Source organism: Diaphorina citri, unplaced genomic scaffold (assembly GCF_000475195.1).
Source record: "Diaphorina citri unplaced genomic scaffold, Diaci psyllid genome assembly version 1.1 scaffold3857, whole genome shotgun sequence".
NCBI classification, from domain to species: Eukaryota; Metazoa; Arthropoda; class Insecta; order Hemiptera; family Psyllidae; genus Diaphorina; species Diaphorina citri.
Window position 1 is genome coordinate 1,006 of NW_007381257.1, and position 25,121 is coordinate 26,126.

Here is a 25,121-nt window from a genome sequence, read left to right on the forward strand (position 1 = left end):
TTGTTGTTGTTGTTGCTGCAGCAGCGACGTCCAACAAGTCATTTCAGGTATCCTCCTCCTTGTTTCTCGTCCGGTAGGATCATTAACAGCCGGGTTTGTTCTATCTCATCTAAAGTAAACCTTTTGTTCAGGTGTAGACTCCTAGACACTTGCCTTTAGCATGACAATCATGACATGTTAAAGCAGGTTGTAAATATGCAGCAGCGACGTCCAACAAGTCATTTCAGGTATCCTCCTCCTGGTTGTTTGTTTCTCGTCTGGTAGGATCATTAACAGTCGGGTGTGTTCTATCTCTTCTAAAGTAAACCTTTTGTTCAGGTGTAGACTCCTAGACACTTGCCTTTAGCATGACAATCATGACATGTTAAAGCAGGTTGTAAATAGTGTCCAGACATAGTCGACGCCGTCGATCGACGTCGGCTGAATCGGTAAACTGCCTCGGCAACATGGATTTACCTCGTCGATCGACAGCGTCAATAATAGGACACTCCTTAATATTGTATATGGATAATATAATGTATAACTCACACGGTTCACGAAATAATCACGTAGTCCAATAGGTTTAATTGAATCATCCTGTATTATCACGCCTCAATAGAGATATTAGAGATACACAGAGGGAAAGTAGCCGAATCTCTAAATCTATTGCAGTCTAGTCTGTTCAGAATCCAACACAGTTGAATGGTCCGGTGCCAGACTTGCCTAACCCACAAATTTGAAAATTTCGAGCTACCTCCATTAGCTCCTAAAAATTTGACCCGATTTCATTACTTTCCTTCCTATAGGATAAGGAAAGTAAAAAGGATGGGTGATCGTTTTGCCCCGATGTACCATTTTGCCCCGTGTTCCCCTACTTCTCCGTGTGTGAATTCACATGAATCTCATGGTCTTTTAACCTATGTGTCTTATGCAAGGACCCAAGGACGAGGAATGTAGACAAATTTAGTGTAGCTGTATAGTATAGTGCTATATCTAATTCTGGATATTGCATTAATCTTCAACTGCAACTCAAATACATCCCCTGCAGTAAATCTCTTTAGCTGTGTCCACACATAGTCGACGAGCGTCGATCTACGAGGGGAACAGTTGTCGAAGCAGTGTGGACGGTTTCAGTCATCGATCGACGGCTATCGACTACGTGGACACAGTGGACATAGTTTTACTCCTCGTCTTTTCCTCAAGTACAGCCTTACTTAACCTGCGGCCCACCAAGCTTTTCTTTTGCGGCCCGCCAGGCTTTTCAGAGCGGGCCTTCGCAGCATAACCTAAGACACTATGCCATGGGATCTAGTACTAAATGGTGGTAAACAATATGACCAAATATGTTCACCTTGGCACCAATCCAGTTGCAAACCATACTCGACGTTGCGTGGTCTCCCGGGTCCGTCCAGGTACTTATGCATTCAACGTCGCGTCTTGAAGCTGCTGACTAAGTTAACTTTTAGTATGAAATTGATTCTTTGTAGGTGAAAGATCTACATGGACTTTGACTATTCACAACCCTGTCCTTTTTGTCATTCACGTGAATTTGTATTGATTGGCCTGCGTTGCAATCGCCTACCTCCAGCCACGTGTTTGCTGAGTCACATTTTTTTTTCCTCCCACCAAGATACAAAACATTGTGAACCTTGGAAACAAATTCTCCGTATCGTTCAGAAATTCGATTGAAAACAAATGTGTTTCGAAAAATTGCTTATCTCAACAAGTGCAGATTTTATGCCGTATTCGGATCGAACGATATTTAGCGAACATATTATGTTATAAAGTGCCTTGTGGAAGAATATGCATACAAAAGATTTTATCCATTTTATTAAGCTAACGGCAGTAGTGGCTTCGTTAAGAGGGATTCATCAGCACTGGAAAAATACTGAAGTTAAGCACCATTGAGTGATGTCTTGGATAGGTGACCCTGGATACACTCACTGTGCTCCTGGATTTTTCGGGGTGCATTTTGCCTCGTGCGGACAGTAAATGATTTGGAGATTTGGTTGCATTCTGGGAGAATGCGGATCTGACCCTGGATACACTTGCTGTGCTCCTGGATTTTTCGGGGTGCATTTTGCCTCGTGCGGACAGTAAATGATTTGGAGATTTGGTTGCATTCTGGGAGAATGCGGAGATGCAAATCCTATGTATTCTCAGTTTTGCCACCAGTAAAGGCCACAGACCGGGCACCTATGATCTGACTCTGGATACACTCACTGTGCTCCTGGATTTTTCGGGGTGCATTTTGCCTCGTGCGGACAGTAAATGATTTGGTTGCATTCTGGGAGAATGCGGAGATGCAAATCCTATGTATTCTCAGTTTTGCCACCAGTAAAGGCCACAGACCGGGCACCTTGTTTGAATTTAGATGTCATCATGGGTCATTGGGCTTGAAATTTCCCTCTGTCTATGCGGCATGGGCATCGCGTGCACAATATTCTTGTTTCTTTAACAACATGAATTGCTTGAAATAAAAACGATCTGTTTCTTGTGTTGGCAAACGAACAAATTATCATGTTCAGCTTATATCAGTGTTCAGTGTGTACCTTTATGACGTGCTCGGAAGGAGAGGTGGAAGAGGGAACTGTACTGCGATAAATTCCAACAACAGAGGAAGTACCTTTTTGACGTGCTCGGAAGGAGAGGTGGAAGAGGGAACTGTACTGCGATAAATTCCAACAACAGAGGAATGATAAGTTGATAATTTTTGGAACTCGTTCCTTGTCTGACTCACGAGCTCTCTCTCTGTGTTTATTATGGGAGTTGTGAGTTGTATAGACAAATACAAAACACTAGAGCTCATACCTAACCGAATTAAGGGGGAATGCTACCTGAACAAGACCAAGGTATTAATTATGTACTTGAATTAGTTTAAGTGGGTACTTTTCACTCCAAACAAAAACATGTTCACTCCAAATTTGAATACTTTGATCGCTGCTTTGAAATTCATAAAATACCTATTCACTGCTGAAATGAAATCCAGGTACAATACCTACTTACCTACTACTGTAATTAACTAATTAATTTAATTCCGACTACTTCAAGAAAATAAGAACATCCTCAGAGTGTCTGCAAAAAGAATCTCAATTCACGGGTTGCATTTTCGCTTCCCTGGGGACTCCCATCCAACACACCTTCCCAGGAAGATAACACTCAATATTCACGTGTGTTTGAGCGTGTTTATTTACATACACACGTAACAGTATTTACATATCCCTCAGTATCACATACTTGCTTCAATGTGCATTTGTTCTGACTAATCTGTAGAATTATTTCATCTTTGAGTTTTTCTTTGACGTGTCAGTATCACATACTTGCTTCAATGTGCATTTGTTCTGACTAATCTGTAGAATTATTTCATCTTTGAGTTTTTCTTTGACGTGTTTAGTGTTTGATTTGAAAATGTCTTTGGACAGTAGTTCTAAACCTTTGATGAGGATATCATTATCATTTGTCTGAGATATTCTATCAATAAGTTGGTTGAGTATAGCAGTGCGGGTAAAGTTCTCACTATCATCACTGCCTATATACTTTTCATAGTCATTTCGAAACACTTTGTTATTGTCTAATTCATAGGTTTTTTGTAATGCATGTAGTGCTACTAGAGGGGTTACTTCTTCCACAGGCATTGTGTCCAAGATCTTGAATATTGCCTCGGTGGTGAAACATCTGTTGAAGCCATCAATGATTTCATTGAGTTCTTCTTTATCAGTAGTTTCAGCAATGGTCTCTTTATGTTCATCTTGCACTAAATTATTATCTAGAACTATGAAATCTTTACCTGATAACCTTCTCACAACAATAGGAAGTTCTTGTATGTTTACACCATCTTGCACCAAGATAGTTGAGTGTCCAAGTTTATTTGAGGCGTGTCTTATTGAGTAACGAATGATACTTTGTCTGGATACAAGTTGTCCTAACTTTTGCAGACTTTTGTTCATTTCTATCACCGTGTCTTCTTATCACTTATCTTAACAGATTACTTCAGTTTTATCTTTTATCACTCACTAATCTCTATCACCTTATCACTTTTTAAATTTTTGTTGTTGTTCGTGAAGTTAGCATTGTAAACAACGAGCACAAAAAGTTATGAAATAAAAGAGGCGGCTCGCGAACCTCGAGTAAAAGGTGTGTTCATTTATACTCATCTTCGAAGTAGGGGTAAAGTAAGTTCTTCTCTAAAAGTGTCTACTACTCCGCTTTTGTCGTCCTCTTAGAACAATATTAGGTACCTCTTGATTAATGAAATATATGGTGTTTGTGTCTTTTTAGTAGGGTTGTTCCACCTTTAATAGCCCTACTTTTAATAATAAAAAAAGACTTACCTACCTCTGTATTTACTATACTTTTGATAATTAACTATCTAATAATATACCATGGTATCATCCGTTACAGTCGCGTCATCAAGACAGAGCTCGAGCTTGATGTGATGCGGTACGCTAGCCGCATCTCATCCGAAGCGCACCGTAGCGTTATGCGTAAGGTATCGGCCGGTATGTACGAGTATCAAGCCGAGGCTATATTCAAGCACTATATCCTCTATGTGGGTGGATCTAGACATGTGGCCTATACGTGTATATGTGCCAGCGGAGGGAATGGAGCTGTCCTGCATTATGGGCATGCATCAGCGCCCAATGATAAGCGGGTCAATGACGGGGACATGTTGTGAGTATCTTACTATAATTGGCCCGCGGTACCTTTTTTAAGGCCCGTTCCTACTTGTCGTTCGAAAAAAAAAAAAAAAATGGGGGGCGTATTTAGGGCTATACGCTATACAGGAAAAAAAGCTCAAAAGGAACTAGCGCTTCTCACTACTTTACCTTTAGCCATAGGTCGCTCAGATTTTGCAGATGGCTTCGATATTTTATGATGATCAAAAGTGTCCGCGGGCCGGACTTTGAGAAATGTACGGTTCGGCCGCTATTTCACTCCAAATCTTTGAAAAGGCTCAAAAAGAGTTCGCAATTCTCAGGCCTTTAGATTTCAGTCAAAATTGCTCCAACTTGGCACAGAGATTTGATAAATTATGTAGATCTAAAATATCCTTGGGCCCTGTTTGCAGCGGGCACGGTTCGGCCGTTATTCCGGACCAAAGTTCCGCTATTTAGGGCTATACAGGGAAAAAGCTCAAAAGGAACTAGCGCTTCTCACGACTTTACCTATTACTTGTCGTTCGAAAAAAAAAAAAAAAATGGTGTGCGTATTTAGGGCTATACGCTATACAGGAAAAAAAGCTCAAAAGGAACTAGCGCTTCTCACTACTTTACCTTTAGCCATAGGTCGCTCAGATTTTGCAGATGGCTTCGATATTTTATGATGATCAAAAGTGTCCGCGGGCCGGACTTTGAGAAATGTACGGTTCGGTCGCTATTTCACTCCAAATCTTTGAAAAGGCTCAAAAAGAGTTCGCAATTCTCAGGCCTTTAGATTTCAGTCAAAGTTGCTCCAACTTGGCACAGAGATTTGATAAATTATGTAGATCTAAAATATCCTTGGGCCCTGTTTGCAGCGGGCACGGTTCGGCCGTTATTCCGGACCAAAGTTCCGCTATTTAGGGCTATACAGGGAAAAAGCTCAAAAGGAACTAGCGCTTCTCACGACTTTACCTATAGCCACAAGTCCCTCAAATTTTGCAGACAGCTTCAATATTTTTATTTTGTTCATTTCAGAGTATTTGACATGGGCTCATCGTACTGTGGTTATGCGTCGGATATTACATGTTCATATCCCGTGAATGGCAAGTTTACTGAGAAGCAGGCCTATATTTATAACGCTGTGCTGAGTGCCAACAGAGCTGTCATGGAGGCGGCCAAACCGGGTGAGTTCTTAATAATAATTAAGTATGGTTGGGCTATTTATTTAGTTTTTTTTTTTAAATTCTTTACTTATGCGGTTTGATAGAGGAAACTGGTCTTATCGTCTCGAAAGCGAAGAGAGAAGAAAGACAAGACAGGAGAAAACCAGTCGTTCCGATGCGGTTTGATAGAGGAAACTGGTCTTATCGTCTCGAAAGCGAAGAGAGAAGAAAGACAAGACAGGAGAAAACCAGTCGTTCCGAGAACGAACCCTATCCTTAACGGATAAAAACTTCGTTTTCTTCTGCATAGGTGATTGTAATTATTATTTTGTTCTCAGGAGTGAGTTGGGTGGATATGCATCACCTCGCAAACAAAGTAGTTCTGAGCAAATTACTTGATATTGGATTGCTAAGAGGAACTATAGATGAGTTGATGGAGGTAATTATTAGTAGTTTAGTAAACAGGTCTTCGCAAAATTTCAGCAGATATGACTGAAAGGTAAAGTCCGGATAAACGTTTTCTTTTTGTTTTTTTTTTTTTTTTTTTTTTTTTTTAACCTTACCCACGCTATGGAATTGGAACTGAACTCTCTCTTGAATTATATCTATCGCGGATTAAATGGGTAAACAACCAGTGATACTCGTAAGTTGATCACATAGCTACCTACGAATACTGCACACAACATTCTATTTGATACTTCTTCTTTTTGTAGGAATGAAACAGAAAGAAGGTTTCAGCTTTGTTCACCCTTTCAATTATGCCAGATTCACGCATGAATCCTTCTTTTTGTAGGAATGAAACAGAAAGAAGGTTTCAGCTTTGTTCACCCTTTCAATTATGCCAGATTCACGCATGAATCGACGAAATTGTTCAGTTCAAACTGCGACATAAAAATGACGCACAGACTAATTAATTTAAGGTCAATTCTGATTACAATTCGTCAGTATGTGGAATAGCTGTCTGATATTTTAATAATCATGAGCTATATTTATAATAATTACGTATTTTTGTCTTCATTTGGCAGGAATGCTAATTAATTTAAGGTCAATTCTGATTACAATTCTTCAGTATGTGGAATAGCTGTCTGATATTTTAATAATCATGAGCTATATTTATAATAATTACGTATTTTTGTCTTCATTTGGCAGGAATCCTACTTCCATTGGGCATTTGGTGTGTATGAACCCGATTTCTACGGTGTGATTGAGATGACCACCGGTCGAAGCATCCTGTTTGCTCCTCGCCTATCTGAAGACTATGTGGTGTGGATGGGACAACTACCTACCCTAGATGAATACAAGGAGAAATATCAAGTGGATGAGGTGTATTTCTCAGATGAGGTAATGTATAGCCGCGCTTATCTCCATGATATAACTGCGAAAGAATGGGCCTTTAAAAGCCTAACACATCCTTTAGGGCTGTTCGCCCCTACACCTAAGCTTCGGATTGTACTTTTTGTATATGGAGTGAAGCTATTGGAGTTAAGGGCCTTTGGTAAGATGTAACCCTAAATGTTGTGCCCTTGGGCCTTTTGATAAGGTATAAAGATCTTGGTAAGGTATAGCACAAAACACTCTGCCCTTTGACCTCTTGAGAACTCTATCTAGAGGTATAACTCTAATGGCCATATTAGCCACGTTGAAGCCTACTGATACAACACTAGCTGTTGTGTAATACAAGTAATACAATAACATGTTGAATTATGAATTTATAACCAATAAACAACGTTAGCCACGGCAAGGCCTGGAAATTTTTGAACAATTTGAGTCGATTTTAAGGCGAGAAAAGCCCTTATGAATACAGTTCTTATGAATAAATTTGTAAAGAGCTCACTGGAAATTTTTGAACAATTTGAGTCGATTTTAAGGCGAGAAAAGCCCTTATAAATACAGTTCTTATGAATAAATTTGTAAAGAGCTCACGGCTCACTCTTATTAATAGAGACGGTTTAGAGTTTAGATTTAGAGATACTCATTTTAATTTTCCCAATATACCTGTATCTAGTTTTATTTTGTTTATATTTGATGTGAATCGAAGTGTGTATGGTGTGGGAAATTTTTGAACAATTTGAGTCGATTTTAAGGCGAGAAAAGCCCTTATGAATACAGTTCTTATGAATAAATTTGTAAAGAGCTCACGGCTCACTCTTATTAATAGAGACGGTTTAGAGTTTAGATTTAGAGATACTCATTTTAATTTTCTCAATATACCTGTATCTAGTTTTATTTTGTTTATATTTGATGTGAATCGAAGTGTGTATGGTGTGTTTGTATAGATGTGACCTCGTTACTAATTAGTAAATACTGAGCTTGTGTTTGTAAATAACTCTGTCCTCGGTGTGCTACCTAGAATGTATATGCTGTGTTTGTATAGATGTGACCTCGTTACTAATTAGTAAATACTGAGCTTGTGTTTGTAAATAACTCTGTCCTCGGTGTGCTACCTAGAGCAACTCAAATACATCCCCTGCAGTAAATCTCTTTAGCTGTGTCCACACATAGTCGACGAGCGTCGATCTACGAGGGGAACGTATGTTGTCGAGGCAGTGTGGACGGTTTCATTCATCGATCGACGGCCATCGACTACGTGGACACAGTGGACATAGTTTTACTCCTCGTCTTTTCCTCAAGTACAGCCTTACTTAACCTGCGGCCCACCAAGCTTTGCTACCTAGAGTTAATATAGATGTTTAGTTTAGTATCTAGATATACGTACACGTTACGTCTGTGATAGCTCAGGTGTGTGAGAGAGACAGAGAATCATAGCCTCTGAGACCGGATAATATCTAATGTCACGAGATTTTATACCTTGTTGGTCTTTAATAAAGATGAATTACATAGCACAGCTAAAAGCTATTAACTGACAAATTTTCAAGTAATATTCCAGTGGATCAAAAATATCTCATTCTAAACCGATTATTTCTAATTAGGTACGACTAGACTAATGTAGTGACGGACCTAAATATGTAAATTAAAAGGGATGCGTGCAATGACAAAATTACCTGATGGTCATTTAATGGGTAATGGGTGAACATACCTCTGAATTGTTTATTGTTCATATTATAGTTACGTTTGTATCTTAGGCACAATTAACAGGTTGTTAATATGTAATTTCAATTGACAGGCTGTTAATAATTTGTTTTATAATATCACCCTGTACGTAGTTAATGGGACACAATACGGACTGCTCAATGTTAATACACGTTAGGCATTGTCGTTATGTGGCTCGTTGTTATCTTAGCTTACTTATGTAACGTGAAAATTCTTGGCACGGTTGTATTGTTTAAATAGGCTTCGAATGAAAATGGAAAATTCTAACATTAGGGTGTCCTGTTACATGAGGCTTCTCTTGGTTTTACCATTTCCTGAGGACGGAACATCAGGTTTGCACCTGAGGAAACGAGCTTACAGAATCTGTAGTGGGCGCAGTCCATATTCTATGACTCTGCTGGATTTTCGGCATGTCCAAAATCCGTCATTAGCAAATCCCAAGTGCACGCTCCAAATTTCATCATATTTGTGAAACTAACAGAGTTATGACAGGGGTAAAAATGTGGCGAAATGTTTCTTGTACACACTGTGTGTTATAAACTTGGCCTGGCGCACGGCCGTGCGTCTTGATTTGGATTCAAAATTTACAAATATACCTTGTGGACCTTCAGCAAACTCCTGTCAATGACAACATATGTCTCTCACTTCCTATGTAATCTACGTATGTATATCTACCATTCCACAAATTAAAAACATCTACGAGTATGTATATGTATAACACTCATCTTATTTAGTCTGCTAATCTGCTTCATAGGAAATAGATTAAAAGAAGTCACAAATATACACAATTTCCATGTATTTTTTTTTTTTTTTTTTTATTTGTATATTTTGCGTATAATGAACTTCAGCAGAATCCACGCGAAGCGATCGTGTTTATAAATCTATTGTTGACGCACTTTGATAGTTTTTAGTGGAATCAAGGGAGTTCATATATTCATATTTGAAGTGTTTGACTCTTGACTGTCAAGGTCTGCCTCCAAAACTGTCCTTTTCGCTTCCATAGATTCAGTTCGGAGTCTGTACATCATTATAACATCACGCAGTCTATTCATATTCATCCTGTTCTTCATCTTCCTATAGCCTTTTCCTATTAAATGGGGTCGGCGTTGCTTGTCAGTCTCTTCCAGGCAGCCCATATTCATATTCATCCTGTTACCTACTGTTATTTTGACAGGGTGTCATTCCACGAAGCTATTTTGCATTCTGCACATGAATTGGTCGTCCGGTCGAATACCGAATCTCAACTCTCAACTGATCAAATCGAATCGTACCTATACCCGGTACTCCTGCATAATGATTAGTGCAATATCAAAAATCAAAGTGGCCACGAAGCTTGCTTTCATTATCATCTCGAACGTATTTATCTTAGGCACAATTAACAGGTTGTTAATATGTAATTTCAATTGACAGGCTATTAATAATTTGTTTTATAATAACACCCTGTACGTAGTTAATGGGACACAATACGGACTGCTCAATGTTAATACACGTTAGGCATTGTCGTTATGTGGCTCGTTGTTATCTTAGCTTACTTATGTAACGTGAAAATTCTTGGCACGGTTGTATTGTTTAAATAGGCTTCGAATGAAAATGGAAAATTCTAACATTAGGGTGTCCTGTTACATGAGGCTTCTCTTGGTTTTACCATTTCCTGAGGACGGAACATCAGGGTTGCACCTGAGAAAACGAGCTTACAGAATCTGTAGTGGGCGCAGTCCATATTCTATGACTCTGCTGGATTTTCGGCATGTCCAAAATCCGTCATTAGCAAATCCCAAGTGCACGCTCCAAATTTCATCATATTTGTGAAACTAACAGAGTTATGACAGGGGTAAAAATGTGGCGAAATGTTTCTTGTACACACTGTGTGTTATAAACTTGGCCTGGCGCACGGCCGTGCGTCTTGATTTGGATTCAAAATTTACAAATATACCTTGTGGACCTTCAGCAAACTCCTGTCAATGACAACATATGTCTCTCACTTCCTATGTAATCTACGTATGTATATCTACCATTCCACAAATTAAAAACATCTACGAGTATGTATATGTATAACACTCATCTTATTTAGTCTGCTAATCTGCTTCATAGGAAATAGATTAAAAAAAGTCACAAATATACACAATTTCCATGTATTTTTTTTTTTTTTTTTTTTTTTTTTTTGTTTGACAGGGTGTCATTCCACGAAGCTATTTTGCATTCTGCACATGAATTGGTCCTCCGGTCGAATACCGAATATCAACTCTCAACTGATCAAATCGAATCGTACCTACATATACCCGGTACTCCTGCATAATGATTAGTGCAATATCAAAAATCAAAGTGGATTTGACAGGGTGTCATTCCACGAAGCTATTTTGCATTCTGCACATGAATTGGTCCTCCGGTCGAATACCGAATCTCAACTCTCAACTGATCATATCGAATCGTACCTACATATACCCGGTACTCCTGCATAATGATTAGTGCAATATCAAAAATCAAAGTGGCCACGAAGCTTGCTTCCATTATCATCTCGAACGTATTCCACTATTCCCACATCAGTATTTTGTCTAGTAGCGAAAGCGTATCACTTGTTACGCACGATATGGTTGAATAGAGTTAAGGTTAAGCAGTCTAGGGCCATGGAGAGCAGACTAGGGTTAGTGAAATAGTGGATACATTTCCGCGTGTGATCTCTCGCGTATGTGTTAAACCGTTCAGTGGATTGAATTCCCTTATCACACGATGACGTAAAGCCATTAATTGAATCGCATGACGTTATCAGGACCCAGTAATTGATTTGTTATCATTTACTCACATGATGAATATATTGCTAACTGTTTCATCCGTGCTTCCCAATGTTTTAGAACAGTGCTTCCCAAACTGGGGTCCGCGGCCCTCGAAGGAGCCGTGGGGGCCGTGAAGGGCTTCAAGAATCCCGGGAGGATCACATAAAATACAGTAAAGGGGCCGCGAAGAGCTCAAAAATGTAACAATGGGACCGCGTAGAAAAAAACAGTTTGGGAATCGCTGGTTTAGAATATTACAAAAAGTCCCATATGAACGCACCGTAAGTAAATTGCTCCGCACTTCGGAAGCATACGGTCGCGTTACGCGCCCCCCGTTGGCGTATTGATATGCATGATTGTATGTAATTCACCAAGGATCCCTGGTGAATATTGATAGTCACTCTGAACTATCAATATTTAAGAAATTACACCTAGATAAATTTTTGACTTGACCTGGGCTCCCAACAGTCCCAACCTCCAGATCCAAAGTCCAACGCGTTAACCACTGCACCACTGAGGTTGGTCTGAACTATCAATATTCTCACGACTTATGAGAATTTACAACATAGGCATCATAGTATACGTGAGGAATTAAGGATGAATCTTGATGATATTAGCTACTCCCAAGGTTACAATGCACATTAATATGCTCCCATTTATACTCAAAGTCCCTTATCACTACATTATCACTCCAAAACAAAATTCAAACAGGACTAGAACGAAAACAAGACCTCTATAATGTGTGTTGTTTACGTCTGTTTCATTCATGCATGGCTGTAGGGTTTTGTTTACACGACCTGCAACCACTCACGTCCTACTCTGATCTATAAATGTGATTTTGTTTACAAAATACAGGTTTACGTCATGTCTTATTGATTATTTCCTTATTCACAAGTGTAGGTTATCTGATCAGAGGTTTTCTATTTTGAGAGCTCGTGTTGTTTTGGTTTCAGTCCAAATTTTCGACCGAGGGAACAAGAAAGTAAATAAAAAGATGTGGATTTAGGTACTGACTTACACGTACTTACATATGTATGTCTAACCTCTAACATGTTCTACAACTCTGTACGCAGGATAATTGTGTAGGCAGGCTCATGAAATACATTTAGTGAACCCTTGTTTATTTTAAAAAACGATTTGTTTGTTTGGTTTCAGATAGTTCAAGTTCTGCAGTCGAAATCACCATCCGTGCTTCTAACACTTGTGAGTATTCACAAACTTGTAGGGGGACGAATATAAATAGGTGCCTAAAGTCGAATATAAATTTAATATTATCATCCCGAAATCGAAGTGAGAAGAATGACAGGATAGAAGAAAGTCAGCCGTTCCAAGAACGAACCTTATCTGTTCACGATAAAGTTCGCTCCGGGGTGGGAATCGAACCCGTGATCCAGCGCCTACAAGGCAGGCGCTACCCTCCAAACTAACTAGACTTTTTTCTTCTTTAAATTACCCACGGTGTATTGTCTTGAAATTTTCTTTTCTTTGTTAATTCCAGGCAGGTGTAAATACAGATAGTGATTTACATGCCATTGAAGCAACATTTAAGGGCATCGAAAAGTAAGTTAATATAGTTATTTTAGAAAGTAAGTCGGTAGAAAATTAGTAGGTGGTGGTTAAGGCGCTCACCTAATTCTAAGTGCGTGAATTCGAAACCCAACCAAGGCATGGAATTTTATGTTCAAAATCAACTTTAAATATTTATTTTAGTTGTTCAAAATCAAGCCGCGCATAAAACAGGGATATTGAAAAGTGTGCCATGGTGGCAATAACTTTGAGAAGCACTCTCATAGGGACTAAAAATCCAGTCATAATATCACAAAAGCAAGCCCCTCATATTTTCACTCGCCTTTTCTAATGTTTCAGATTCAAAGTTGATAACCAAATTCTTTTTCCTGTGATAGCAGAATGGTAAGTTTGACTTCAGCCGCGGATAAAACAGGGATATTGAAAAGTGTGCCATGGTGGCAACAACTTTGAGAAGCACTCTCATAGGGACTAAAAATCCAGTCATAATATCACAAAAGCAAGCCCCTCATATTTTCACTCGCCTTTTCTAATGTTTCAGATTCAAAGTTGATAACCAAATTCTTTTTCCTGTGATAGCAGAATGGTAAGTTTGACTTCGCCTTTGGTTGGTTCCGATGTAATATAATAATATTGTGTATAAATATCATTAAACTTGTAGGTTTTTCAAAGTTGTACTAGGTAGGTACATTATTAATACCATTTCTAGCACCTAAATAAATACAAAGACTCGAGTAAATAAAGGCACAAATATTGAGGCTTGTAATCTCCCTCCTTGGCTCTTTGTCTTGTATCTCTCTTCTCTAAACTAATGCCACATCTCATATCATCATGAAAGAGGGTACCAATGTTGAATGCCTATGTTTTTTCTTTTTCTTTTTGTAACTTACTTTCTGCTGGGGAAAGAGAAGAATTGGTAAATAATGCTATAGGTAGTTCCTATTAACTCCACCCTTGATCAAACTTCATTTCTATTTATTTGTCATGTTTGTAAACAATATACACTGTAAATAAAATTAGAGGGTACCAATGTTGAATGCCTATGTTTTTTCTTTTTGTAACTTACTTTCTGCTGGGGAAAGAGAAGAATTGGCAAATAATGCTATAGGTAGTTCCTGTCAACTCCACCCTTGATCAAACTTCATTTCTATTTATTTGTCATGTTTGTAAACAATATACACTGTAAATAAAATTTGATTGAAATGTCTAAGAATCAACATCCAAAATGTCTCTTTATCCAGGAACTCAGCTGAGGTCACATTGTCCAAAGGTAGTCACACTCATGCTGTACCACTCAAACTGTTTGCTCTGAACCGTTCACGTCTTGTAGATGCTCTGAAGAATTGATACCTACCTACAACAACTCTTTATAGACCCATTTTCGTATGGAAAGGATATCGTAGCTAGCTAGGAAAAACCTAGGTTTTTTCCCCTATAATAGAGGTAATCACAGGTATATTTATCATTGGGTAAATAGCTACCCCACTTTCTAAAGTAGGTTCATTGACGAGTTAATTCAACACGTAATGAGGAAAGGAACTTTGCTCGAATTTTGGTACTCGTTAGTATCCAGCCTAATCTCGACTCGGGCACTCACGATAGAATTCGTGAAGAGTGTAGATATCTAAAGAGTGTAGAGTTCGTGAGGTGTTTTAATTTTTGTAAACACTGGTCTTATGTCTTATCAGTAATCAGTACATACCTAGTTGAAAATTTTGACTGTTACCGTAAATTTTCAATTTTCCCTGAAGTTTCCACAGTTTTTACTCATTTTAAAGCCCAATCGAATAGGTAGAATTTGTGAAGTGTGATATCTAAAGAGTGTAGAGTTCGTGAGGTGTTTTAATATTTGTAAACACTGGTCTTATCAGTAGTTGAAAATTTTGACTGTTACCGTAAATTTTCAATTTTCCCTGAAGTTTCCACAGTTTTTACTCATTTTAAAGCCCAATCGAATAGAAAATCATGGACAAAAGGTAAGTAAAATGTCATAGTAATTATTTTTACTAATCCGCCCACAAGGGTGTAGCCACGAAAGTATTCCTTATCAAAGTATCAGCTAAAGCTGATACTAACTTTCTAGCCTGGCTCTTTTGATAATTTTAGGGTGTTTGGGTATTTTTAGGTGTTTATATTTGCATTATTAATTCACTATTACTTTGTAAATACAATAAACTCAAAACACAATAATCCTCATCAAATAGGTAGGTATTCAATGTTCCTTTGCAACTAAACAATTTCCTTGCTACAGGTATTTCAGCAACTTCACTGTAGTACTGACAAAACCTCTCAGTCGTACAATACCTACTTACCTACTACTGTAATTAACTAATTAATTCCGACTACTTCAAGAAAATAAGAACATCCTCTGGAATGGAGTGTCTGCAAAAAGAATCTCAATTCACGGGTTGCATTTTCGCTTCCCTGGGGACTCCCATCCAACACACCTTCCACCTCTCAGTTTAAAGTTTCCACATATAAAAATACAGAAATGGCCCTTCAGTAAAAAAGTGTCTTTACTATTTGTAGACATGTAGGAGCTTTACCCATCCTTTAAGGCTGTTTGCCCCTTCACCCTTCACCTAAGCCTCAGAATGGATTCTATAGTGCAGACATGGCCTCAGCTTCAACATTGAGTGTGGCATGCAACATGTTAAAGCTGCTCTAGAGATGTAGTAGGTACCTACTTGTTTTTATTGCATTGCAGATAATAACTCGCAGTCGCTAGTCGTAGGGAACAACTATTGTTGAAAGAATAAGACTGCTTGAAGAGGAAGAAGAATGGGTAGTTAAAGCTGAATCCTCCTTGTCTAAAACTTGAGAGTAATAAGTAGTTTGTGTGTAGACTGAGGAGGAGACAGCCCAGGTTCATGGTGTTCAATTCATATGTCTCCTCGGTACCTGAGTATTTAATTTGAATTTTACATCTCGGAAAGTCCTGAAAACAGTATTAAATTTTAGAGGTTGTGATGAACAAAGGCAGGAAGCAGCCAGTTGTTTTGTACTCCATTAAGTTTGGCCCCTGTCCTGAAAACAGTATTAAATTTTAGAGGTTGTGATGAACAAAGGCAGGAAGCAGCCAGTTGTTTTGTACTCCATTAAGTTTGGCCCCTAGGTCTTTATCTTAAATAGTAGGGTTCTCACTTATGTGAGCTCTTCCACCCAACCACTAAGACATCAAGGATGTCCCACTAACTCAGATCAATCATTGCCCTTTTTATTCCTCACTCAGAAGAATGTACCATATTAACTAAATACACTCTTGCTCAGTGAGGAATTTAGGGTTACAATGTTTTAGGGTCTGATGGATAGATAAGGGATGCTAACTTTCCAGCCTTCTAATTGCTACTTAGGTATTTTAAAAATTGGAGAAAACATTGGGGTGTGGGTTTGAATATCAGTCAAGGCTTGTAATCTCCCTCCTTGGCTCTTTGTCTTGTATCTCTCTTCTCTAAACTAATGCCACATCTCATATCATCATGATAGAGGGTACGATGTAGTAGGTACCTACTTGTTTTTATTGGATTGCAGATAATAACTCGCAGTCGCTAGTCGTAGGGAACAACTATTGTTGAAAGAATAAGACTGCTTGAAGAGGAAGAAGAATGGGTAAAAAAGGAAAGAAAGGGAGTTAAAACTTTCCAATGAAGATAAGCAAAGGCAGACAAAGAAAGATTGTGGGAAAAGGGATCTACCATCAAAAATGCGAAATATCCTTCGTAGCCTTGTGGGTCTTCCCTAGGAATACAAACATAGAGGAAAGCCGGAATGTATAAACTGCTAGGGTGGCTCTTATTTTTGAACCTTAGGCCAGCCACTCACTATCAGGTAGACCTGACAGTTACGCCTGTCAGGTCTACCTGATAGTACACACACTATCTGACAGGTACGGCTGAAAGGGACCGTCTGTCAAGTCTACCAACGGGACGGGTACATTGTACCGGTGTACCCTTTTATAGAAAACTTACACCCACAAGGCAATGGGGGGAAATTTCGCTAGATCCCTTTCCTCTCCCTCTTTGTGTACCTTTGCTTATCCCATTGAAGTGCTTTAGCTCCCTTTTCTTTTTCTCCTCCTTCCGTACTACCAAAAATGTGAAATATCCTTCGTAGCCTTGTGGGTCTTCCCTAGGAATACAAACATAGAGGAAAGCCGGAATGTATAAACTGCTAGGGTGGCTCTTATTTTTGAACCTTAGGCCAGCCACTCACTATCAGGTAGACCTGACAGTTACGCCTGTCAGGTCTACCTGATAGTACACACACTATCTGACAGGTACGGCTGAAAGGGACCGTCTGTCAAGTCTACCAACGGGACGGGTACATTGTACCGGTGTACCCTTTTATAGAAAACTCACACCCTCAAGGCAATGGGGGGAAATTTCGCTAGATCGACCCTTTCCTCTCCCTCTTTGTGTACCTTTGCTTATCCCATTGAAGTGCTTTAGCTCCCTTTTCTTTTTCTCCTCCTTCCGTACTACCACCTTTCCTCTCCCTCTTTGTCTAACCTTTGCTTATCCCATTGAAGTGCTTTAGCTCCCTTTTCTTTTTCTCCTCCTTCCGTACTACCATTACCCATTTTTCCTCTCAAACCTTTCTCCCTTCATCACTCCATTACACCTTTATTTACTTTCTTCTCGACTTATTTCTTTTATTTCTATTGTCCTGAAACTTTTCAGTCTCATCCCCGTAGGATACATTATCCTCCAAGGCACGTTTATTGTGTCACGTGCTATTGCTACATCTCTGACGTCATTAAAACATCATAGCTTGTCATGTTTTGTATAATTCACCGCCTGTCGGGATTTTCATCAGGTACCTTTTTTTAAAGATAACAGAAACGTGAAACTTTTTGAACGTTTCTTAAAATCACTGGCGTATATCGTATATCCCACCCCCAGACTCAGCGCGGGGGGCCTCCGAAAAAGTACAAGCCACAGCCTGCATCTCTTTTATTTTGGAAAGGCTCGCCCCTGGGTATTCTTCAACCATTCTGTCGGGATTTTCATCAGGTACCTTTTTTTAAAGATAACAGAAACGTGAAACTTTTTGAACGTTTCTTTAAATCACTGGTGTATATCGTATATCCCACCCCCAGACACAGCGCGGGGGGCCTCCGAAAAAGTACAAGCCACAGCCTGCATCTCTTTTATTTTGGAAAGGCTCGCCCCTGGGTATTCTTCAACCATAAATATAACTCACTTATTAGGAAATTTTTTTTTATAAGTTGAACATTTTTGCCAAATTTAATGAAATTCGGACAAACCGTTCTCGTGGAACAGACAAACTTGATGAAATAGAATTTGAACTAATCACTACAACCTACCTACTCAAAATCCACACCTATAAGTACTCGATTCATACAGTCATGTCCTGTGAGTCTTCAACCATAAATATAACTCACTTATTAGGAAAAAAGATTTTTTTATAAGTTGAACATTTTTGCCAAATTTAATGAAATTCGGACAAACCGTTCTCGTGGAACAGACAAACTTGAAGAAATAGAATTTGAACTAATCACTACAACCTACCTACTCAAAATCCACACCTATAAGTACTCGATTCATACAGTCATGTCCTGTGAGTCATACGCTATTATCTTTTACTAATATTATGGAGTGATTCAATTTTCAATGCTATGGAATTGGAACTCTCTCTTGAATTATATTTATCGCGTATTAAATATTAAAACAAACAGTGATAACTTGATCACATAGCTACCTACGAGTACTGAACATTCTATGTGATACTTCTTCTTTTTGTAGGAATGAAACAGAAAGAAGGTTTCAGCTTTGTTCACCCTTTCAATTATGCCAGATTCACGCATGAATCGACCGCCATTTTCATAGCCTTGGCAGAGTGACATTACTGCAGTAAGTACAGACTTACAGGAAATTAACGGTCAAAAAAGTTGGATTTCTCTCTGATTTCAGCACAATATCGGAGCATACCGCCATTTTCATAGCCTTGGCGGACTGACATTACTGCAGTAAGTACAGACTTACAGGAAATTAACGGTCAAAAAAGTTGGATTTCTCTCTGATTTCAGCACAATATCGGAGCAACCATTCAAAAAATATTCAAGGGTCCCCGGACTTTTGAAACACTCTGTATATGCTGCATTGCTTCCCAATGTGAGCATATTCATAGCCTCGAGTCCCTAAGACTTGTGATATACAAGCTAAATCTGCAAAAATTTTAGCAAATTTGACCGACACGACGTGAGAGGTAAATTTCAAATAGAATATTTTTCGTAGGTAACTTTTACCCACGTATAACGCTAAAGACCATTTTCATAGCCTTGGCGGAGTGACATTACTGCAGTAAGTACAGACTTACAGGAAATTAACGGCCAAAAAAGTTGGATTTCTCTCTGATTTCAGCACAATATCGGAGCATTATTTCAGCCCCACGGTCTGGGACATCTGATCGGTATTGATGTACATGATGTAGGAGGATACCTCCCCCATTGTCCTCCCCGTGGTACCCTCCCTGGACTGAAAAGTCTACGCACTGCCCGTGTTCTAGCGGAGAATATGGTGCTTACCATTGAACCTGGCTGTTATTTTATACCTGCGGTGAGTTCATGCTGAGAACTTGGTATAGTGAAGAAAAAATGTATTTTTAGTCCGTCCTTCCTTTATTATTACTAATAATAAAAGGTATAGTGGACGGACTATTGTATTCGCTTCGGTGTCGTCTGTCATTGCCTTTGTTGGTTCCGATGTAATATAATATTGTGTATAAATATCATTAAACTTGTAGGTTTTTCAAAGTTGTAGGTAGGTAGGTACATTATTAATACCATTTCTAGCACCTAAATAAATACAAAGACTCGAGTAAATAAAGGCACAAATATTGGTTTAATTTACCTTTGGTTGGTTCCGATGTAATATAATAATATTGTGTATAAATATCATTAAACTTGTAGGTTTTTCAAAGTTGTAGGTAGGTACATTATTAATACCATTTCTAGCACCTAAATAAATACAAAGACTCGAGTAAATAAAGGCACAAATATTGGTTTAATTTATCAAAATAGAAATATTATGTACTTTTATTGTTATTGTCTCTGATATTCTTTGAAGCCTACTGATACAACACTAGCTGTTGTGTAATACAATAACATGTTGAATTTATAACCATTAAACAAATCAACAGAATAGAAAAATTATTTGACACTAAACTTTTGTAAATGAGAACTTATAGACAGGTATAAGGAGGAACATGTTTGGTTTTGTACATTATTATGTATCAGTAATTCATGAATCAAGGAGTTTTGTAATATTCTAGGTAAGCTTGTACATACCCACATGAATCATATGTAACCTATTTTCTATTTTTCCATCTGATCAGATATATAACCCATAAGTTCCTTAGGATATGTGACTAGCCTATTGAGTATCTTATACTCCAGTGTTACCACCTTGAAGCAATAAACAACAGAATAGAAAAATTATTTGACACTAAACTTTTGTAAATGAGAACTTATAGATAGGTATAAGGAGGAACATGTTTGGTTTTGTACATTATGTATCAGTAATTCATGAATCATAGAGTTTTGTAATATTCTAGGTAAGCTTGTACATACCTACATGTATCGTATGTAACCTATTTTCTATTTTTCTATCTGATCAGATATATAACCCATAAGTTCCTTAGGATATGTGACTAGCCTATTGAGTATCTTATACTCCAGTGTTACCACCTTGAAGCCCTTGTTTTTTAAATGCCTTAACCTCATTGCCTGAGGTCCTATGAGTTGCCCATCAGAACAAAAATGTTCAGGCAATTGAATCAAAATAGCAGTGTACAGATTATCTTGTTGTAGATTTATCTTCGAAATAGTTCTCCCCATAAATGAAGGATGAATTATTATATCTATGATGTAAATATCAGACATTGGTAGGAAGGGTGGTAACACATTGAATGAAATCCTGTCAGCGTATCCAATGATTGTGTTGAGGTGAGGATGAATCTTGTGACAGATCCGCTTAATTCTCTGATCTACCATGGCATTGGGTCCAAGAAGGTGGGTAGGAAGGGTGGTAACACATTGAATGAAATCCTGTCAGCATATCCAATGATTGTGTTGAGGTGAGGATGAATCTTGTGACAGATCCGCTTAATTCTCTGATCTACCATGGCATTGGGTCCAAGAAGGTCATCTCTTGGTAACATTGGACCCTGATATGATGAACATTCAATGTGCATGGCTGTGTCCAGTACTTTAAGTTTCATTCTCTGTATATGATTGGTATTATAGTCTTCTTTTACTTGCAACCTGTCCAAGAAGAAAGGGTTGAAAATTTTGTCCACAAAATTAAGGGGGAACTTCTGGAGGTAGACACAGGCTAACATCACATCTAGGAAATCATTTGGCTTGAAGTTGACAAATTTCTCTTCTAGAAATTCCTCTATTGTTTTCCAAAACTGAATTCCATTTAGTGGCTTGAACACAAGATGTCCAAATGGTAGGAACAATGATTTGAAATGTACAGGAGACAGTTGCTTTTGTTTAATAATCAAGTATTCTGCACAGCCTTGCATAATATGAACTGATCTTATTCTAAACTTGGAGCAATAGTCCATGATAGCAGCCATGACTGCAGGATCTTTGATCTGCACACTTTTCATCTTAATGTATCAGATTTGAAATGTACAGGAGACAGTTGCTTTTGTTTAATAATCAAGTATTCTGCACAGCCTTGCATAATATGAACCGATCTTATTCTAAACTTGGAGCAATAGTCCATGATAGCAGCCATGACTGCAGGATCTTTGATCTGCACACTTTTCATCTTAATGTATCTCTCCAGGGCATTCTCAATGTTATTATCTTTGTAGTCAAGCTCATTAAGTTGTAGGATTATAGTTCCAAGTTGATCCTCACTCAGTGTATGAATATTAGTATGAATCCACTTGCTTGTTACTTCTAGGAACCTTCGTGCTGGTACATGTGTCTTGGATAGTACTGATAATAAGTTACAAATGTCATCACCCTTCAACTTGTGCCAAATATCTATCATTTTCTTTTCCAATGTACAAGTCACAGGACGTCTACCCTTCTTGAAAAATAACAATGTTTGGAACACATCTATGAAATTGTTTTCATTGATTTCATCAAAGTGCTCTGTTATGCCAACCCATAATGAATCAATGAGTGATCGATTCCCACAATCAGAAAGAATCCTTAGGGCCAAATTTTAAAACCAGATTACGATCCCGATTAGGGAGAACTGTCCCTTATCGGTATAATAAAACGCACTCTCGATCAGACGAAGCGAGAAATATGACCCTGAAGTAAAGTGTCAAGGTTATCTTACGAGTTAAGCGAAGCCTGGATTACAGCTGAGCGTAGACGCAAAATTACCTCTGTGGTAGACTGTGGTGCTTGTGTTGACATTTTAAAACAAGATTACGGATATTTTTGTTGTAAGATAAGTCTGGATTACAGAAAGATTTCTGATTTTGAAAGCCTGGAAATCGAGGATTTGATAGATGGTTTTTTGCTTTTTTGTCATTTTAACTTGTGATTTTGAATTGTAAAGTGCTAAAACATAAACTAGTAGGTATTAATAAACTATAATCCACTGTTCGTTCATCAATAGAAATCCTCAGAAACCACCTCTATGTGATCTATAACATAATTATTGAATAAATTGTCAAACCTTATTCAAGAATCCCTCTTCTCATCTGGACATTCACATATATTATAATATCATTCTGACAGCCAAGTGTGGAGGAAGGTATAAGCTCTCCAGCATCTCTCTCTACCTCTAATATTTATACAACTAGTTTTCTGTTAGGTACCTACCGTAAAAACTACTTGAGTGCATCACCACACATTTTACAAATTCTTCAGTGTTAACAGTTCATCAGTAGAGTATGGCTGATATACCTTTTTTGGATTTTATTGGTGATGACGATCATCTCATTGATCACGATGCCCTGGATATTGATGAGCAATTTGCTCCTCAGCCAAGAGTGCATCCACATCTGGTTGATTATGGCAACCCTATGGAAATTTTAACAGACCTTGAGTTTGTGAAAGATTACCATATGAGCAAAGAGGTGGTGAGAGATATGCTTCTACCACTTCTTCAAAATGATGCAGATCCAAGAGGTGCTCCAGTTCCACCTACCTTGATGGGCCTCACATTGCTAAGTTATTTGGCAACTTCATCCTTCCAGGTAAGAAGCCTTCAGTTGTGTTGTTACAGAAATTATTTGGTACTGTATAGGACTGATTAGTACAAAGATGGATTGATTGCTATCAGAAAATTTTGAGGTGTAAACTGGATGTAGAAACCAAAGATTACAAGTCTATTATTTACTACTACTACCTACTAAACTTACTACTGGATCGGACTGACCCATATACCTAGTATGTAGTTATTGTCAGTAAAAATCAGAACATTTTTTTTTTTTTTTTTTTTTTAACTCAAAATTTGGATTTGTTTATTTTGGTATAGTAACATATTTACAAAGTACAGAATAATACAATGATTGTACATAATATTACAGTGGTAGGTTGTAATATCCTATTATTACAGAATATCAGCAACCTGCTATAGGTATTAAGTACAGCAAGAAAAAAATGGAGGTACGTATGAAATTTTATTTAAAATAATATGCTTGTGTTTCAGAATATGTGCGGTAAAATTGTCAAATTAAGCCAGCCAACAGTATGCAAGATTGTCAATATGACATCAAAGACATTGGCACTCAAAATGAGCGATTTTATTAAATTTCCACCCCCCAACCAAATGAATGACATCCATGTTCAATTCTATGCCCTGGCTAGATTTCCTGGTGTAACAGGGATCATCGATGGAACTCATATCCCCATCATGAATCCTGGTGGGCCAAGAGCTGAAACATTCAGGAACAGGAAAGGCACTATGTCCTTAAATGTTCAAGTTGTGTGTGGCCCTAACATGGAATTTTTTGATTTGATTTGTCGCTGGCCAGGTTCTGCACATGATTCCAGGATGTTTAACGCATCCTCTGTCAAATTGAGATTTGACAATGATGAACTTCCAGGTGATTAATTATTCTTCAATGCTTAATTTATACTACTGTGAAGGCTAATTCAAACTGACAATTACAACTTACAACCTACCAGCCAAATTAACTTATTATAAGTAATGGCAGTGTCCATTACTGGTAAAATAAATTGGTGACAATATTTTTCCCTGTGATTAATTGATGCTATATAGATGGAAAAGGTATTGTATGTGAGCTATATCTAATTTTCAATGTACATTACTATTTATTTTCACAGGCTATTTGCTTGGAGACTCAGGATATGCCCAAACAAGAAAAATGTATACCCCATTCCCAGACCCAGCAAACCCACAGGAAGAAGCTTACAACAGGGCTCAAAAAACAACGAGAAATCTCATTGAACGAGCGTTTGGTGTGTGGAAAAGGAAATTTCCAATCCTGAAAAGGGCCCTCCAGAATAAACTTCCAAATTCGATCAATATTATTATTGCATCTGCCATATTACATAATATGACAAGGCAGGACAATGCAATGTATGAGCCCCAGGAAGAAGAAGAAGAAGAAAGAGGAGAAGAAGAAGAAGATGTAGATCATCCTCGGGTTGACCCAAATGGAGCTGACATCAGGCGTAGGTTTGCTCAACAGTTCTTTGGTTGAGGCAACATTGTTGACTTGATGTCAGGCTAGGGGACGTTAAACAGAGAGAAGACTAGTGTCTGGCTGTGGGACTATAAACAGGGAGGAGAACAGCTAACCCTAACCAGCCTAGCAAGCTGGCAGTTCCTCAAAGGGTTCTCTCTGCTTTTAAAGACCAAGCACAAGTCCTCACGATGGTTGACTGCGGTTCAGGACGAGCCAGCCAATTTAACATGGCTAGAGCTAGAGACCATCACCCCGGTGTATAGCAGATACAAAAAGACATCTTTTCTTTATTCTGCTATCGCCATTCGGCAAAAGCTAAAGCCGCTACAACAACAACA

At 38.3% G+C, this 25,121-nt stretch overlaps 4 protein-coding genes across 4 annotated transcripts in view; 3 read left to right on the forward strand and 1 right to left on the reverse strand.

The window, feature by feature from the left end:
- Positions 1–4,359: 4,359 nt before the first annotated feature.
- Positions 4,360–19,741, forward strand: LOC113472094 (xaa-Pro dipeptidase-like). The gene is made up of 4 exons (XM_026831665.1): positions 4,360–4,650; positions 5,655–5,803; positions 6,121–6,221; positions 19,515–19,741. Exons 1-4 carry the CDS (start codon positions 4,415–4,417, stop codon positions 19,722–19,724), a joined length of 696 nt encoding a protein of 231 aa, XP_026687466.1. The 5' UTR covers positions 4,360–4,414; the 3' UTR covers positions 19,725–19,741.
- Positions 6,904–25,121, forward strand: part of LOC113472093 (xaa-Pro dipeptidase-like) — a 28,208-nt gene continuing 9,990 nt past the window's right edge. The window contains exons 1-4 of the mRNA XM_026831664.1: positions 6,904–7,123; positions 12,760–12,807; positions 13,103–13,164; positions 13,471–13,515. Coding sequence (XP_026687465.1) covers positions 6,992–7,123; positions 12,760–12,807; positions 13,103–13,164; positions 13,471–13,515 — 287 coding nt within the window. The 5' untranslated portion in view covers positions 6,904–6,991. The remainder of the gene's footprint in view (positions 7,124–12,759; positions 12,808–13,102; positions 13,165–13,470; positions 13,516–25,121) is intronic.
- LOC103520628 lies at positions 20,152–21,159 on the reverse strand. The gene is made up of 2 exons (XM_008485727.2): positions 20,840–21,159; positions 20,152–20,557 (listed from the first exon to the last, which is right to left on the reverse strand). The coding sequence occupies exons 1-2, from the start codon at positions 21,143–21,145 to the stop codon at positions 20,468–20,470; spliced, it is 396 nt and encodes a 131-aa protein (XP_008483949.1). The 5' UTR covers positions 21,146–21,159; the 3' UTR covers positions 20,152–20,467.
- LOC103520627 (putative nuclease HARBI1) lies at positions 22,334–24,886 on the forward strand. The gene is made up of 3 exons (XM_008485726.3): positions 22,334–23,325; positions 23,781–24,177; positions 24,419–24,886. Exons 1-3 carry the CDS (start codon positions 23,020–23,022, stop codon positions 24,796–24,798), a joined length of 1,083 nt encoding a protein of 360 aa, XP_008483948.1. The 5' UTR covers positions 22,334–23,019; the 3' UTR covers positions 24,799–24,886.